This window comes from Sciurus vulgaris (assembly GCF_902686455.1).
Source record: "Sciurus vulgaris genome assembly, chromosome: 5".
NCBI lineage: Eukaryota > Metazoa > Chordata > Mammalia > Rodentia > Sciuridae > Sciurus > Sciurus vulgaris.
Window position 1 is genome coordinate 169,129,097 of NC_136465.1, and position 18,220 is coordinate 169,147,316.

General features: G+C 55.9%; 1 protein-coding gene across 1 annotated transcript; it reads left to right on the plus strand.

Annotated features, from left to right (window-relative positions):
- Window positions 1-1,110: 1,110 nt before the first annotated feature.
- Window positions 1,111-17,689, plus strand: ISX (intestine specific homeobox; the record flags this gene model as incomplete). The annotated part of the gene is made up of 5 exons (XM_079141791.1): window positions 1,111-1,303; window positions 14,315-14,466; window positions 16,473-16,612; window positions 17,047-17,179; window positions 17,450-17,689. The coding sequence occupies 5 exons, from the start codon at window positions 1,111-1,113 to the stop codon at window positions 17,687-17,689; spliced, it is 858 nt and encodes a 285-aa protein (XP_078997917.1).
- Window positions 17,690-18,220: the final 531 nt, after the last annotated feature.

Consider the following 18,220-nt stretch of genomic DNA (forward strand, 5'->3'; position numbering starts at 1 on the left):
CCGTTCTGCCCGCCTTCCCTTCTCCTGCTGGAACCGGCTCCCCAGCCGCCGCTCAGATCCCGCTGCCTCCTGCCCGCCCCGCCCTGACACCTGCATGCTGGCCTGGGCGGAGAGTTTGTTCCCTTATCAGCCCCTTTACTGCCCCCTCCTCCCTGGTTACACAGCAGTGGGGAGAGAATTCCTGGGAAGGACAGACCAGTGACCGTCAGCTCCCCGCCGACAGCCCAGCGGGCAGAGAGGGAAGGTCCCTTCAGTGCTGTCCTGGAGACAGGTACGGGGCGAGCACGCGGCGAAGAAGCAGGAGGACCCCCAGAGGACGGGGAGACGCCCGGGCCAGGTGGACTGTGAAGGAGGCCCAGGAGAGGAAGCCGGAGCCCAGAGACGCCGAAGCGGGTCAGACCCCACAGCCCGGGCCAGCCCCTTTCCTCGGCCTCCACCAGCAGGACAGCAGGAGCACAGGGGCCCAGAGGCTCGTTCTGGAGTCTGGAAGCAGTAGAACTGAAGGACACCTGGGGTTTCTGGAAAGATCCTTCAAGCTCCGCACAGCCGAGGTCAACAGGCGGCACCCCAACCTCCCAGGGGCTGGCCAGAGCCCGCGGGAAGGGGCGGCCATCCCGAGAGGGCAGAGGTGGACATGCTCCTCCCCCTCTGGAGGTGACCTCGTCCACACCCCTTGCTCTACTTCTCCCTTCATTCTCCCTGGGTAGTGACCTCGGGGGCCCCGGCCTGGGCTGGCGATTGTGAAAGCGGCCCCTCTCAGAAGACCCTTCTCCAGAAACCCCAGCCCAGCCTGGCAACGAGGCCTCCTCTGACTTCAGGTTGCTGCGGGCGAGGGCCCAGGACGCCGCGCCAGCCAAGCTCCCCTCAGGGGGCTGCCCTCCCCGTCTCGGTCCACTCTGCAGTCCATGGACGGCCCTGCAGCCACAGGATTGCGCTTGCGAACTCCAACAGGGGGCTCCCCATTCCCCAACTCCACCTGCCCTCTGTGCCCCAGGAGGCTCAAGGACGGAAACACGCCACCCTCTGCTGGCACCACCCTGGGCACGCAGAGGCCCCTCCGCACAGCCGCCCCGAGGAGGTGCCGCGGGGGGCCCTGCTGCCGGCGGGGGCATGGAGGGGGAGAGCTCGGGGTGCTGTGAGGCCCCAGAGAAGCTGGGCCTGTCCTTCTCCATCGAGGCCATCCTCAAGAGGCCCACGGGCAGGAGAGACACGGCCAGGGCGCAAGGACCTGGCAGAGAGCACCCTGGGCAGGCAGCAGAGGAAGGTTCCAGGCTGGAGAAGCCACTGCAGCACCAGCCCCGGGGTAAGTGGCTTCGGATCATTTCCCTCCATTCCCTGGGCTCAGGCAGAGAAAGCTGCCTGGTCCTGTCAGCAGAAGAGGCCTGTGGCTCTCGGAGGGCTCCGGGCCCTGCGCTGGCTGCCACAGACCCTTCCAGTCTGACCTGGGACGGCAGTGCTCCAGGTGCAGAGGCCCAGGGGCTCCGGTGGCAAAGCACAGGGACAGGCTTGTCCTTGTCACCAGCCACGGCTGAGAATGCTCTCGCCACTCACTCAGCAGTGGCGATATGGCGGGCACCGTCCTGTAGTTTCAGTGTCATAATTGGCAGGAGAGGACACTGGTCTGTGAAAGGGGAGAGCCTGAAAGAGTCCCCAGGTTCCCTGAGATCAGGGCCTGGCTCAGCTGCCCCCAAGTCCCTGCTCAGCCCGCTCATGAGCTGAGTGCGGCCTGCACAGCCTCCGATGGCGCCTGCCCTCTCTGATCCCTCTGCCAGTGGCCACCCCAAGGCATGTCCCTCAATCGCAGTGACCAGACAGATGTCAGGGCCTTCCATAGAGCCTGCCTGAGGAGGGGGAGGGGCGGTGCTCGGCCATGAGATGGACACACACCCTGACAGCTGTCTAGGTGGGATCTCTGGTCTGCCCAGGCCTGTGGTGTGTCCTCAGTGTGTCCTGGCCTGTGGTCCTGTCCACTCTGGTCTCGGCTTCATCCTGGGTGAAATGGCTGGCACGAGGGAAGAAAAGTTGGCACGGTGACATCTTGAGGGCCGGTGACACCTGATTCTGACAGGCCTAAAGCCTGGAGCAGCTCACAGGGGTCTCCCAGCTCACTCCCCTGTCCACCCTTAAATCCAAGAAGATGATGGAAAGGAAGCTCAGGGAGCCCCCGCCCCCGGGACTCTCCCCCAGAGGAAGCTGACGGGTGGTCAGCGGCAGGCAGGGGGACCTGGAGAGCTGCTGGTCACCCTGCAGTGGGGCCGTCGGTGGGCAGGGGCCCGGCTTCATCTTCTCAAGTTCATTAACAGCTTCCAGTCGGTGAGCAGCACGGAGGCAGCTACCCCTAGACTCCAGCCAGGGTCTCTCCTGCTGCCACTGTGTGACATTCACAACCACCCTGTGTGTCACAGTGACACAGAGAGAGGACAGGCCCCGTCTCTCCCACCAGAACTGCTGCCCCCACCCAGCCCCACAGAGGCTGGTGGTAGAACAGAGGCCACTGTCCCCAGGCCTCCTCCGAAGATTCAGGCGGGGCCCAAGTCCACTCCTACTGGACCCCGAGCAACCCTGGGAAGCTCTGGCCATGACACTGGAGGGTGCCCCGCAGCTGCCACAGCACTTTCTCTGGTCATGGTCACCCTCTCTGTGGAGGGGGACACCAAGAGAAGATAAATCACCCGTAGAGCCTGCATGAGAAGCCAGCACTAGAACGGAAACCCCGGGGACTGAGATCCCCGGCTAGACTCTCCTAGTGTGATTTAAAGCTACCTCGCCCACTGTGCTGGAACTCAGCCTTCCGGAAGGCTTGGGGACGGTCCCACTGGTAGTTTTCAAGGTGACTTTGATGAGCACTCAGGCAAAGACTCTCCTGTCAACAGTTCTGTCGCCGCTGTTACGCTGAGCTTCTCTGTCAGGACGAAAGGTGCTGGTTATCATTGGTGCTGGTTATCATTGGTGGTCACCATGGGAGGTGTTTTGTTGTTGTTTTTTAATAAGTGCATTTATTTAATCAAAATGAAAAAGGCTATTTAGGGAAAACACTAAGCAGATCATAACATAGATGGAGTACAAATATGTCAGAAAGTCCAAAGGTAGCCTGCGCAAGTGGCAGATGATCTAGGGTGGCCGTGACGCACTGCGTGAGGAGGGCAAGACTCAGGGAACCTGGCCACCAGGCCCGGATCTGGCGTCGATTCACAGGAAGACAAGTCCTTTCCCTCTCTGCGCCCCAGTGTTCCCAGAGCTAGGCACCCGCAAGGCACCTCCCAGCTCTGAATCACCCTGATTCTGGATGTTTCCTCAGCAGCCATTTTCCACCCTGAGGAAGAAGGCAGACCCTCCCAGAAGCCCCTGGCCCAGCCCAGTGTGTGTTGCTGATGGCCGATGGCCCTCCTCCTCCCTGTCTTCCCCCACGGTCTCCTCCTTTGCCCACATACCCCTCAGGGAAGGACAGCAGGACCAGAAAGAGCAAGGTCCTTCTGCCCCAAACAATATCAGGAGTGAATTCCTCTTTGTCTCTCATTCTACGTTGACTGGACCGCATGGACTGGCTCACAGACACCACGTCCCACCCGAATGACGTAGGAGCTTATGACATTGCAGTACCTCAGGCGCCACCTCGGAAATCTGACTGTACCCCAGGGCAGGGCCCAGGAATCTGCATTCTAGACAGCTTTCTCCATGGTGCTGATGTTGGTGGTCCATGGTCACTCTTGGAGGACGTCTGGGCTCAGAGTGGTAAAGCGACTTCTTCCAAGACACAGAGCCAGTACGCACAGGCGCTGAGGTCAGGCCGACTCTCCAGACTCCCAGGCTGACCTATGCTCTGCCGGCCTCGTAGCTCAGGCCAGGGACCTGGTTCTGCCCCACATCTTCTCATTCCCTTGGGGACCCTCATGATGGATGGGCTAGGCCTGCCAAGGCCTCAGTGGGGACATGCAAGAGTCTCTCCCCATCTGAAAGGCACTGAGCCCCGCTGTCCACTCTCTCCTCTTGGGAGGCAAGTGCCCCCAAATCCCAGGACCCCCAAATCCTGGGACTCAATCAGGAGGAACCTCCTCTTTGCACTGGAGGCCCAAACCTTGAAAAGAGAGTTCATTTCTGCATCTCTGCTGCTGATAACCACGCGCAAGGGAGTCATGACCCAGGAGGTAGGGAGGGAAGTCAGACCGGGAAGAGGCCACCCTGTGGGAGCAGTAGTGTGGGTGGCCACCCTGTGGGAGTGCACGGGATCCCCCCGCCTGTCCACGAGCCCCTCGTTCACTCAGAGTGAGCGGCTGCTGAGAGCCTGCCTGGGGCGGCTGGGCGCTGGAGCGGCGGGGGTGAGCAAACCCAGAGGGAGGGACCGCCCACGGCATCAGGCTTGGGGTCGCTGCCAAGAGGGTCCCTGGCAACATCCCCTCGGGGCAATGCTGGGTTCTGCCCACCTGGTCTTGTGGAGCTGGCCAGGGACACAGTGGGATCCTTAGTACTTGAGGAATGTCCTATTGCAGGGCCAGCTGGCAATCTTAAGCTCTGGTGGCCAGAGGATCCCTGTCCCAATTACCTCTGCCATCAGAGCCAAAAAGTGTCTGAAAACAATGGTAAAGGAATGGGCATGCTGTGTTCCAACAAAACTTTATTTAAAAAAAAATGAGGAGCTGAAGAAATAGCTCCTTTCGGAGAGCGCTCGCCTAGCATGTGCAGGGACCACGGTTCGAATTCCCACAGTTTGAATTCGCGGTTTTGTATTCCCTGGGGGGGTCTACAAAAAATAAAAATAAAAACAGGCAGCAAGTTGGATTTGGCCCTCCTGTTTAGCGCACCACCCACAGCCCCTGACTCCTTAGCCCAGCACGCAATGTCCCTCCCAGGCTGACCTTCTGGCCCCCAGGTCACCTCTCGTCACACACCCCGACCCTCCTGTCATCCCTCGAGGCACATGGGGCTGTCCTCTCACTTCCAAACCTTTCCCCCTTCCCAGGACCCCCGCTCCTCCTGCCCCTTCCTTCTCCCCTAACACCAGGTTTCCAGGACTATGGCGACAAGTCCCCATAAGGGACTGAGGCGACTACCCTGCAGGGCGGTCAAGGTCAGTGTCCTGGAGTCTCCGAGGAGATCCAGTCCACACTCCTCCCTGGCCCCCAGCGGTGCCGACCGGCCCAGCCTCCCTTGGCTGTGGATGCATCTGCCTCCACCTTCGCACGCCTACCCTCTGGCAAATCGCCCTATTTTCTTTTGAAGGACACCAGCCATTGGATCTAGGGCTCACCCAAGTCCAGGGTGAGCTCTTTTCAACATCCTTCTTTACACCTGCGAAGATCCTATTTGCAAATAAAGCCACGTTCACTGTGGCCAGGGTCAGGTCTCCATGTGTCTGTCACTCCTCCACCCACTCGGCCTTCCACCTTCCCTTGCTTCTGTCGTCCCTCCTTTGCCTTCTTCTCTTTCATCCTGTCCCTCTCCTCTTCTCTCTCCATTGTCTCTTCTCCTCCTTCCCTGCCCTGCCTGGAACCAAGCTCAGCTGCACTGCTCTGCTCTGGGCACCACGAGGGGCAGCCCTGGCTCAGGGCTGAGGCTGAAGCCCACGGGGTGCCCCATCGCCTTGTGACTCACGGCTCTGGCTCTCAGACAGGGAGACCAGGGCTCCCATCTGAGCAGACAGAATGCAGAGCCGAAAGCTCATCAGGGTGCTTGGTCCCTTCAGTGGACCACATCTCCCAGTCCCTGCCACCAGACCCACAAACTAACCTGGTCATGGGGACATGCCTTCTGGGCTCAGGGGGCACCTGGAGGCTGGTTCTAGACCTGAGGACCCTGTAGGAGTTCAAGAAAGTACCAGGCCTGACCCCTGCTTGCAAAAATACATTATGTTAATGTGGGTTCCCCAAAAATACAGACCGAAAGAAATGGATGTGAGCACAAGCCATTGATTTGGAGTGTGCAGGGAACACCCACAGGGGAGGAGCAAAATAATCCAATAAGGGAAGGCAGAGCGCATCCATGTCATCACGGAAGTGACCCCGTGGGGAAGGGAGCAGGTACGCCAGTCAGAAATTCACAGGGTTCTGACCACAGAGACCAGTCCTAGAGTCATAAGTTGACCCAGAGCACAGAAAGTTCTCAAGGGTATAAGCAGGACCCCAGAATGTCAGAGTTGAGAGAAGTCTATGGACAGAGGAGGAAGTTCAGAGTGTGGCTATGACTTTTCTTTTTTCTTTTTTCTTTTTTTGTTTTTGTTTTTGGTACCAGGGATTGAACCCAGGGGTGCTTAACCACTGAGCGACATCCCCAGCCCTTTTTATTTTATTATTTAGAAACAGGGTCTCACTAAGTTGCTTAGGGCTTTGCTAAGTGGCCAAGGCTGGCTTTGAACTTGCAATCCTCCTGCCTCAGCCTCCCAAGCTGCTGGGATTACAGGCATGTGCCATCACACCTGGCGTGACTGATTTTAACTTGACTTACCTGTTGCATGTGTTATCTGAGCATGCAGCAAATACCTACTGAACCTCTTGAGTGCCAGGCATGTCTGTTGTCTGTTGTTCAACAAATCACCCCAAAATGTAGTAGCTTAAAATAGTAGTTAATGTTTATTATGTCTGTTTCTGTGGGTCAGGAATTTGGGAGGGACTTAAACTAGGTGGTTCTGGCTCAGAGTCCCTCATGAGGTTGGGGTAAAGATGGCATCTGGGGCTGCAGTCATCTGAAGACTGGACTAGAATAGAGATGTGCTTTCGAGATGGCCCATTCACCTGGCTGGTATTTGTAGACAGTCATGGTGGAGGCCTGGTTCCTCCCGGTGCAGAGGTCCTTGCATGCTGCTTGAGCATCCTCACAGCATGGCAGACAGTGCCTCAGGGTGAGCAATTCAAGAGGGAGACAGCCAGTGGCACTTCCTCTCGTGACCCAGCCTCAGGAATCACAGGGCATCACTTCCACAGTGTTCTGTTCACTAGAAATGAGCCACGGAGCCAAAACCAAGCCTCCTTAGGGAGAAGAGAATTTGAAGGGAGGGATGTGAAAGACAAGTGCAGACCCTTCTTACAGCCCCCGGAGGGAGGGAACTGGGGGCGGGGCAGTGCACAGCCCCTCCCCTATCCTGGCTACAGTCTAGCAGGGGAGACAAATGACCATCAAATAATCACAAATGGAAGTCCAATGGCAGCTCTGGCCAGTGCCGGGGGGAAGGGTGGCCTGGTACTTTGAGGGCCTGCTCCAGCGGGGGTTTGGTCTGCTGGGGAAGTCAGAGGAGACGTCCAGGGGAGGTAGCCATCGCGCAGCACTCTCCAGACTGAGTCGGGTGAAAGGAGGAGGGCACTCCAAAGACCTGGAGGTGAGGAGGTGTTCAGGGGTTCGAGGCCCCAGAGCCAAACTGGGTGAATCCACAGGGGGCCGCGCAGGCCAGGGTAGGGATATTCGTTTTTGCTTTGTATTCCAAAAGGAGGGAGGAGCCATTCAGGCATTTCAAACAGGAAAGTGTGCAGTGATCAATACGAATGGGAACACTCTGATTCCAACTGGTCACGGTTCTCCGAGGTTAGCCACCATGGAGGGGGATGCAGTGCCTTGGAGAAAATTGAGAAGCGCTTTTCCAAACTAAGCCCCAGGAAGGGCAGGAGGCGAAGCAGCCTCCAGCCACCATGGGTCACCATCTGAGCAGCGTCCCGTCTCTCCAGCTGCTTCTCCGCCGGCCGCCTGGCTTCTCGCTGCCAGTCTGCCTTCTCCAAATGGCTGGCCGTAGCCCCGGGAGTTGGGTCAGCCTTCCGTGCCTTTCCCAAGCTCTCTGAAGTCCCAAGTCCAAAAGGCCCCAAGGAGCTCGAGTGAGGTGTCCAAGCAGGCAGCCGAGGCCAGAGGGCGTGGCTGGGCCCACTGTGGCCTGGTCTGGAATCTTCTAGCTGGCCCCTCCCACCCCAGCACTGCCCATCACACCACCCTGCTAGCTCTCCCTAGGCCGTTCTTGGTTTCCATATGCGGAACCCCCAAGCTTCTTTTTATACCAACAGTGTGTTCCAAAGAGTCTGTTCCCCCAGAGACTCCGGTTCAGAGCCATGGTTAATAATCTGTGGGCCAGAAATGGCTCCTCTCCCTATTTGCAGGGTTCTGTGACTTGGGGTGTCTCTGATGCGGTCACCGCATAATCTGGGATGGCCTCTTGTGTGTGTTTTAGCAGAGAGAACGACCCTTCTTGGAAGGAAGGGGAACTAAACATGGATTCCCCCAAGGAATAAAACCAAGTTCTCTGACCCTTCCTGTGTTACTCCCAGAATCACCCTCCGGCTACACAGTTCACAATACTTCAACGAAAGGCACAACTGCTCTTTAAAAAAAAAAAAATGAAGAAAAGAAAAAGACGTGTACCCATGAAAATGGTGTGTGTCTGTCTGTCTGTGAGTATATCTGCTGAAGTCCTGAGCACGTGGGGAAGCCACCAAGTCCCACACGGCCTAGAGAATGCCACCAAGTGGGAGCGAGGCCAGCCATCAACGCTGGGAGCGTCTCGATTGTGTCTTGTGACTTCTTCCTTCTCGTCTCTTTCCCCGCTACCCTTTTCCCCACTTAACACAGGAAAATAGAAAACCCACGGCAAAACAAAAAGAGGAAAGATGATGGAACTACAGCTCTGGTAAAAATGAGTAAGAGTCACCGTTCACATGTGGATAGAGGACAGACTCTGAAAATCTTTTCTAATGTGGAGGCAGGTTTGTTGCAAGATGAAATTCAGCACATAAATGTGAAAAGAAAAAAAAACCTACCGTGTTTCCATTCACAACCAGCCTTGGGGAGAGGGGCACAAAGCTTTGCAGGCTCAGGACGTAGGGAGAGTGAGCAGGTGGAGAATGAAAGGCTGTGGCCAATTTGAGGGGATCTAGAAATGTCGGGTAAGGCTGAATCACAGAAATGAGAGTTGGAAGGAGAGCAGATGGTTCTAGAAAGTCAGCACGGGAGAGCCTTGAATAGCACACAAAGGGGCTTGCCTTCTGCTCCGAGGGCTGGAGGAAGCCACCGGCTCTGTGGCCTCAGCTCCTGAGAAGAGGCCATCACAGGTCAGCCCAGGGAGACTCCCAGCTCACACCTGCTTTCATGTGTCAGGAGGTGTCCCGCCTGCAGGAGGCCAGCGAGCATGCCCTGGATCTCCTCCATGGAGGCCCACTGCCTTCAGAGACAAGGGCTTGGTGGGAAAGCCCCCCAGGCCTGCAGCTGGGCAGCCAGGGTCAATTAGCAGAGCATGGCGAAGGAGCTGTCAGGGGCGGGAGCCAGGCCCAGGGGAAGAAGTTTATGATCAGGTGGCCCCACCACCTGTGTAAATCGTGTGTTTCTTATGACCGATGCGCTAAATGGCTCAGGTTTAATTAAGTTCTGCTGACTCGTTCTCTTTGAAGGCCCAATGAAGTGTGATCACAACTCCCTCAATTAATAACAGGGAGAGGAGAGACTTGAAACGTTCCCTGCCCCAGGGGGCCTTGGGCCAGCCGCGCAGTGGGTGGGCTGGCTGTGACCACCCACTTCTCAGCTTCTCTGCCAAGAACCTGGTAGGGAAATGCTGAGCCTGGGTGTGACACAGGACTTTCTCACGCTTCATCCAGTGCTCCTCAGGACCCTTGCCAGTGACTGAGAGTCCTGTCCCCAAAGGGCAGCTCCATGGACAAGCTTGTGTTTTCAGGGTTTGGTCAAATGAAGTCCTTCTGCCTCCAAAAGTCCCCATGCAGAATTGTCTCCTCTGCTCCCCTTCCCTCGGTGCTTCCTGTCTTCTCCCTCCTGTTTCTCCCTCTCATGACCTGCTGTGGTCTGTAACCTAAGTGTCAGCCTTCCTGGCCACCTCCTGCTTGTGGGGGGATATCTAAGGTGCCGATCTTCATCCTTCCTGAGCTGTCCCCTTGGACACTGCTCTTCCATCTCCCGTCCTGTCCTATGGACCATGTTCAGGTTGACTCTGCTCTGAGTCACCATCCAGAACACCTGGACACCATCCCCACCCTCCCCACACTGACATCCTCCCTGGGCACAGGCAGAGATGAGTATGGGCAGGTCACCCCTCCCAGGCCTTCCCTATAATTCATTTCTCCAAGGCCATCAAAGTTGGCACTGTGCCTGCTGAATAATTTCCTTCCTGGAGATTTGTGGCAATGAGAGGACATTGTAATGGAAGGAGGAACTTAAAATTAGATCCAGAATATGACTTTTTCAAGAATCTAATGGGAACTCCAGTATGGTGGGGCTGTTGAACAGAACATTCTGAAATGACAGAAGTGGCGCATATCCAATATGGCAGCCACTAGTCACATGTGGCCGATGAGCTGTGGTGAGTGTAATTGAGAACCTGGAATTTTCATGTCATCTGATTTAAATTACCACTAACAGCCACCATGGACCATGGACAGCGCATCTGTAAGGAGTCAAATCTTTCCCAAGGTCTGGCCTCAGATCCTGACCTCATTTTCCTGACTTCAGGTTCAAGTCTGTCTCTTGGCCTTCTTGATTGGCTTTTGCTCCAACCAAATGTTAGGGTGCTCCACCCACTGGGTGTGATCTCAGCCCTGGCATGTGTCCCCCATGCATGCTCCTCTTTATGCTTCTGTGACTTGGGGACGTTCAGTCTGGAAAGACATCCCAGGGAGGCTGGATGAGGACAATCAGTTTCCACTATTGACACTCCAGGAACCTATGGTCAGTCTGGGGGGAAGGGCCACAGCACTCTGAGTCCTGCAGGCTGGTCCATTTGGGGCTCAGCCTCCACCTCCCCACCAGTCACTGGCACGTCACTGGCACGTCAGACACGTACCATCATCAACTCTCAAAGACAAATGCTTCTCCTGCAGATGTGAATCCCAAAGCCAATCAGATGCCATATTTAACTGTCCTGTAACCTGCCAGGCAGTCTCCCTCCAAGCCGTCAGCCACCAAGTCATTAGGCAGAGCAGGGTTTATATCCTTTCCCCCTCCATCCTACCTCCCCACAATGCTCTTCCAGCGCTGCCGGGGATCGGGGAAAGCCATGTGCATCTCAACACTAGTAGGTCCCCTACAAACACGAATGGAAGCTTCAAAATACTTTATTGAGGAATCTCTCCTTAGTCACAAACTCCTCTTTGCCCAGGTTTCCTTCTCAGGGAAATGGAGGCGCTAGCTCAGTTCTGCTATCATCTACCTTCAGTTTCACATCCTCTCTCCTCCACATTGTTTCATTGCCTCTATTCTAGTTCTGCACCCCACTTTCATGCACAGTATCTCCTACTGCCCAGTGTGTTATTTCTAGGGGGATCTCAACATTATGTCCCATAACCAATCTGGGATCATCCCTCTGTGAATGTTTTTCAACTTCCTATAGAGCTGCACTCTATGAGTGATGAGCAGCTAAAATGCTGAGGAACAGATGAGTGGAAGGATGGATGGATGGATGGATGGATGGATGGATGGATGGATGGATGATGAATAGATGCATGGATAGATAGATGGGCAGATGGATAGACAGATGGGTGGGTGGATGGGTGGATGGGTGGATAGGTGTATAAATGGATGGATGGTTGGATAGATGGATGGATGGATGGATGGGTGGATGGATGGATGGATGGACAGGTGGATGAATGGATAGTTGGAAGAAAGGATGGGTGAATGGATGGGTGAATGGATGGATGGATGGATGGATGGATGGATGGATGGATGGATGAATAGATAGGTGGATGGATGGGTAGTTGGAAGGATGGACAGGTGGATGGATGGGTGGGTGGATGGATGGATGGATGGATGGATGGATGGATGGATGGATGGATGGATGGGATGGGCCTGGCCTCTTATTGCTGCACTCCTGCAGATAGGCCCTCAGTGCCTCTTCTCGGTGGGTAAAGAGAAGACACACTAAGCTCCTTTGTCTCTACATTGCTTCTGATTGGCCTCTCTATTGCTTAAGCACACCATCAGTTCTAAAACTAGAACATATGTCATTTCTTTTTTTAATTGTAAACAAATGGGATGCATGTTGTTTCTCTGGTTGTACATGAAGTAAATTTAAAAAGCAGGTGGACTTGGGGAGGGGAAGGAGAGGAAAAGAAGGAGCGGCAGGGGTCAGAATCCTACCCAAAGCCGACAATAGCTTACTCTGGTGGAAAATAATGTCTAGAACCTCACTGTCATTCTCTCTCAAGATCTTCTAAGAGTCAGCAAAAGTGATTCGGAGTATTTTGAGGAGATGAAAACTGGATTAACAGGGAGGAATGAGACCAAGAGAGATCCCACTTCTACAGCAGAGGTCATTGCCTGGTTGGTTCTGGAGAGGAAGGTTCCCCCTCTGGCCCTCTTCCCTCCCCCAGGCAGCCTGAGCAAGGCCTTCAGAGCCCGCCTGTCTGGAGATAAGGAGGTTCATAGGAGGTTGGGGTGGAGTGGCCTTAGCCACTAGATGATTACACTCCCCTGCAGATGGGGAGATTGAGACCCAGAGCAAATAAAATGAGGCCCAAGTGGTAGATCAGAGCGAGCCATGAACAGAGCTCAGTCTTCCAATCTCGCTCAGTGAGCTTCCCACCAGCCAACAAAGCAGGATCCACAGAAACGAAAGAAAAAGAAGTTATTTGAACTTTTCAGCTCAGTCAGCACCACTTGTGTGAACTGTCTACTCTAGTTTGTGGCTTGTTTGGGGGAAAAAGAAAGTGAGCTGGTGAGAGGCTGGAGCCCAGACCCCCACCCCACTGTCCAACTGAGACTCCGACCTTGTATGCAATGTCAGACGAACTGTGTCAAAGTATCTGCAGAACCTGAATTTCACTTTTATTTGTGTAAAGCAAATATTCACTAAGCTCCACCTGATGCTGGTGCTCAGCTAGTCTGACACTTCCCTGCCTCCAGGAGCCACTGTCCTGACAGATGGCAGCTATGGGCTCCCCAGCACCAAAGCGCCCGTCCTCTGGACTGGGTGTGAGTCACCTGGGGCGGGGGACCTAGGGTCTCCTTCATTTGGAGCAGAGTTTTCTCGCAGGAATGAGGAAGAAATCAGGAGAGGCAAGGAGATCCTCTAGAAGGGCGGGAACTCCCCAGGGCCCCACCTCCCCCAGGCCCGCAAGGCTGCGAGGAATCGCTGGTGATCAGAAGAGTGAATTCAGGTATCGAAGAATCAGTAGGAATTGGATGATAAATGAGTGAGACCAGATGATCCCAGACTGCGGAAATGTCAGGGAACCCCAAAGACAGGCGCACAGGTCGGGGGCAGCTCCAATGAGACTGCGGGCCTGGCAGAGCCATGAAGGCAGGGCTGGCGCATGGGGTGTGGCCAGTGCAGCGGGCAGTCTCTGTGCCCAGAGAGAGTCCCCAGAAGTGGGGTGATGCTGCGTCCACCTCGTGGAAACTGGAACGCTTTATGTTCGGATCTGTTTTGTAGGTAAGTCCAGTGGGGCATGGTAGCGTGTGCCGGGGGCTTGGAACTCTGGGTTAGTACCCTCTGGCCACCTCCCGCTGCCCAAGGATGGGCTCTTGGCCAGCTGTCCTTTGCTCCAGCCAAACTGCTGCCCTCTCCACCTTGGAGAGGGGTTGGGCATGGTCTCCAAGAGGGTCAAGGTCAGTTGCAGAGTTGCAGGATACAAGTTTCCTCCCTGGGCATCCATATCCCCAAGCCGCAGCGTAAGCCCCAGGTCCCTCTGAGGGTCTGCACCTACCCGGAGAGAACACGTGAGCTCAGTCAGGGGAGTAAACTTAACCACCATGACAGCTGGAGAGAAAGAAGCTTTCTCCCCGCTTCTGGAACAAGGGGTCCCACACTTTCACGTTGCGCTGGGCCTCCCTGACACAGCCGGCCCGGAGGAGAAGGGAGGCTGGACGGGCAGGTGGGACACTGGCTGGCAGCGCAGCTGCTGCCAGGCCCAGCCTTAGCTTTGTAGGCCAGAGCTGGCACACTCCTTGGTAACAGGCCAGATGGTGATCATCTCAGTCTCTGTGGCCATATGGTCCCTGTGGTAACGACAATGCCACTGTTGTTCAAAAACAGACGAAGCACTCATCAGTGGCTGCAGCTGTACTCTAATAAAACTTTATTTAAAAACAGACAACGGGCCAGATGTGGCCTGCAGACCACAGCTCGCCACCTCCTGTTGCAGACAAGGGAAGTCACTGAGGGTGTCTGAGCGGCAGAAAGGCACGAGCTCAGAGACTGTTCTAGAAGGTGAACTTGGCTTCACTGCCCAGGGTGGATGTGAAGGGTCACCTAGGGGAGGGCGTGTGAGGCGGGAGAGAACCGCAGAGGCCCAGACCCAAGGAGCCAGGGGCCAAGACTTGGCAGCAGGGGCTGGAAGGGCAGCTGGAGGCCGCGCCCCGGTGCTGTCCCAGGAATCCTGATGCAGCTCCTCCCTCTCTCGTGCAGAAGACAGGAAGAGCAGGCGGAGGGTCCGCACCACGTTCACCACAGAGCAGCTGCGGGAGCTGGAGAGGATCTTCCAGTTCACCCACTACCCCGACGTCCACACCCGCAACCAGCTGGCCGCCAGGATCAACCTGCCAGAAGCTCGAGTGCAGGTACAGAGCCTCCAGCCCCAGCCCCCGCACAGGACCACGGTGACATGCGGTGTCCTGAGCCCCCAGGATGCCCCTTCTGGAAGTTTCCATTGGCTTCATCTCAAGAGTACTGTCATTTTGGCCAAACACTATTTTCCAAGAACTTCAATCACCATCATATGAGAAATAAACCATCATTATAAGGTGGTTTCTCTCCTTTTGTGAGGGGCAAATAGACTGAGACAGCATCCAGGGCCTCTGTAGGTCTTGGCCTCCATTCCTCTCTTCCCACCTACTTACAGCTCCAGAAGTTACTCACCCCACAGCCTCATTCACAGAATAGGTCTTACTAGTCCAGACCAAGGGTCCTCAAACTTCTGTAAAGATCCGGATAGTAACAACTTTAGTCATTGTGGGGCACACAGTGACTGTCAGAGCAACCATTCAAGGCTGTAACATAAAAGCAGTCACAGACAAGATGGAAACCAAAGAGCCTGGTGGTTGTGCTAGTGAGCTTTCTGTCACTGTGACAAAATACCTGAGAAAAGCAACTTAAAGGAGGAAAGATTTATTTCAGTTCAGTTTTCAGGGGGTTCCGTCCATGATCAGCTGGCTCCATTGTTTTGGGCCTTTGGTGAGGAAAAATATGGCGGAAGGCTGTGGTGGAGAGAAGCTGCTCAGCTATGGCAGCCAGGACACAGTGGGAAGGAGGGGCTGGGGACACCGCATCACGCCCCTGGTTACCTACTTCCTCCAGCCAGTCCTGCCCTCTGCAGTCCCCAATAGTCCATTTAGCTATGAACCCACGATGGATCAACCCACGGTGAGCCAGAGCCCTCGAAATCCAATCACTTACCAAAGCCCCGCCTCTGACACCGCTGCTTTAGAGACCAAACCTGCCACACAGGAGCCCTGAGGGACACTCCAGATCCAAACCGTGATAGTGGGGTTCTGATAAGACGTCATGAACACTGTATAATTTGCATGTTATGAAATATTACTCTTTTGATTTTTCTCTCAACCATTTAAGACTAAAAGCCATTCTCAGCTCATGAGCCATTCGAAAACACATGGAAGGCCAGATTTGGCACGCAGGTTGCCGTGGCCACGCCGTGACTGAGACCATGGGGTGCCCCTTCAGAGGCAGCAGAGATTTGCAAAGCCCCTGGTCCGTGGCGAGAGCCTGGTTCAAGCACCAACAGCCTAATCTGCCATCTGTCCTCTCTTCACCCAGAGGGTCTGTTCCCTCATCCCCGGGCACAGACACGTCCCTTGTCACCAATGGGTACCTCCCTCCTCCTCACACTTTTCCAAACACCAGGCCGGCACCAAGGTTCTACCAGATCCTACGGTGTCACCTTGGATCTAAAGTAGTCTTCTATGTCATTCTTCATTTTAAAAAACCAACTCAATGGAGAGGTTCTGATTCTAACGCAGACCGGGGCCCAGGCCAGCTCTTCACTCTGTTCCGTTCCAATCCCCTCTCCTCCTGGCCAAGGACCACCTGCCTCCATGTCTCCCCTTTTCTCTCCCGTTTGAAATCAGGAGGAAAGGCGAGGCTTCAGCACCTGCATCTGCGTAAAGCCTAGAATTCAACTCCTCCTCGGGTGGAAAACGGAGCACGGGTGGGTTTTATTTGGTCTGCACAGTATTTTCAAACTTAGACGCTTTCACATAAAAATCAAAATTTTCACCCTGGAGACTGGTCAAGTCAAAATGTGGGGCTCACATTTGCAGGTATTGGCAGTAGCTGAGAAGCTGTGCCCTCTGGGGTCAGGTCATCACAGGCCCCTGGACTCCCGTTTATCACTCCTGCATGGTCTGCAGACCCCACAGCCCTGCAGGCACCAAGGCCGTGAACCAGGTCCCCTCTCAGAAAGCTGAGCTCCAGATCCGAAGAAATCCTGTGTGCGTCGGCCTTATAAACCGTGAAGTGCAGACCCATGGAAGGTGCCGTCGTTACATTTTGAGGACAGGTACTAGGCGGGGAAACTTCGTTCATGTTTTTCCATCCCCTGTAACCACAGATCTGGTTCCAGAATCAGCGAGCCAAGCGGCGGAAGCAGGAGAAGATCAGCAGCCTAGGCACCCTGCCGCAGCTGGACGAGGCTGACTTGTCCCTGCCCCTGAATCCGGAAGTGACTGTGAGTGGCCTGGTCATGGAGGGGTGGGCGGCAGGGCTGGAGCGACCACCATCTGGGCACATCCCAGCCGGTCTCAGATGCCAGGAAGCACCGGGGCTGTGTCTACTGCCTTCTAGAAACAGCATGGGCAAGGAAGCACCTGGGAGGCCAGCCTGGGGCCGGTGGCTGGCTCTTGGTCCCTGTCCTCATCCCTGAAGGACCATCCTGACTCCTTCCTCCAGGGGGTGGAATGTGGGACTCGTACAAAATGTCACAGCTTACAGAACAAAGTCTCAGAGTCAGGCACAGGACACAGAGGTGGCGCGTTAGCACCAGAGTCCGCCGGCCTGGGTTCAAACCCCAGCTCTGCACGTGCCAGTGGTACAGCCCGGAAAAGCCACCTGTCCCCCAGAGGGCAGTAACAGGATCTGATGGGGCTGAAATAGCTGAGCTGAGAATTCTAATTCCTGGCGTCTAGGAAGCACTCCCGAAACATCCGCTACCAAGGAGCCAACGTCTGCTCTGGGCGCGCCCAGGCCCTGGTCCTAGTGGGCAGAGCAGTAAGCGGCGGACAGCCTGCCCTGGCCCGGGGCACTGGCTTTACCCCCACGGTGAGGCTCCCAGCTGGAACGTTTTCATGTACTTACTTTTTTGCTACTGCAGAAACTGGGCTCTGACTACTGAGTGTGAGTGCCAGGGTTAGGACTCTTCCTAGCCCCAGGGACGTGCGCTTCCTACAGGGACCAGGGCTCCCAGGGGTCCTAGGCAGGACTTTCACAGCTGAGCCCAGAAGGTCCCAGGCCACGGGGAAGCTGGGAGCTGCAGGGACGGCCCTGGGTTTACCGTGACGCCCACCTCTCTCCTGGCCTCTCCTCCCGCAGGGCTCCACGCTGCCACCCTCTGCCCTGCCCAGGCTGGCTCCTCCCACGCGCTGCGACCCACCTGCTCCACGCCAGCTGACCGCGGCCTGGGTCCCTGCCCGCCTCGCCCTCCTCCCGCAGCACCCATGGGAGATGCCGCCCTTCCCGGCCCCTCTTCTCCAGCAGACCTGCGTCCCCGCCCTCTGCATCCTTCCACCTCCGCACCCCAGCTGGGGTGGCATCTGTGCCCCTTCAACATAGGAACCAGACACCCTCTCTCTCTGGTGGCAGAGATGCCCTGGGCCTCAGGGAGAATCGCCTGTTCAGCTGTCCTGAGATGCCACTGGAAGGGTGCACGGGCCTCGGTGGCAGGGTAGACAGTGGAGGACCCTGCTGGTCTCTCCAGCCCAAGCTGCTCTCCTGGTACAGAAAACAAGCTGAACGGGGATGAGTAGGTGGTCCTCTCGCACCTGAGCTTCCTTGAACTCGCTGTGCAACCTTCCAGCCGTTCACTCGCCCTCTCTGGACCTCATTTGTAACATAAAGCAGTTGGACGAGACGATTTCTGAACCAACCTCTCTCCCTTACTTGGGTGAGGTGAGCTGTGGTGAGTACCAGGGCAGAGAGGAGGCCGCGAAGGTGTTGCTCACTCACCTGCTCATCCAGGAGGCATCTGCCCGGCTCCTCCTGGGCGCTGCAAGCCCGGAACTGGAAGCAGAGATGGATGGCGGCAGGCGGGAAGCTGGAGCCGACCTTCCCTGTGAGCGGCTGCGCACCGGTGACCTTGCAGTG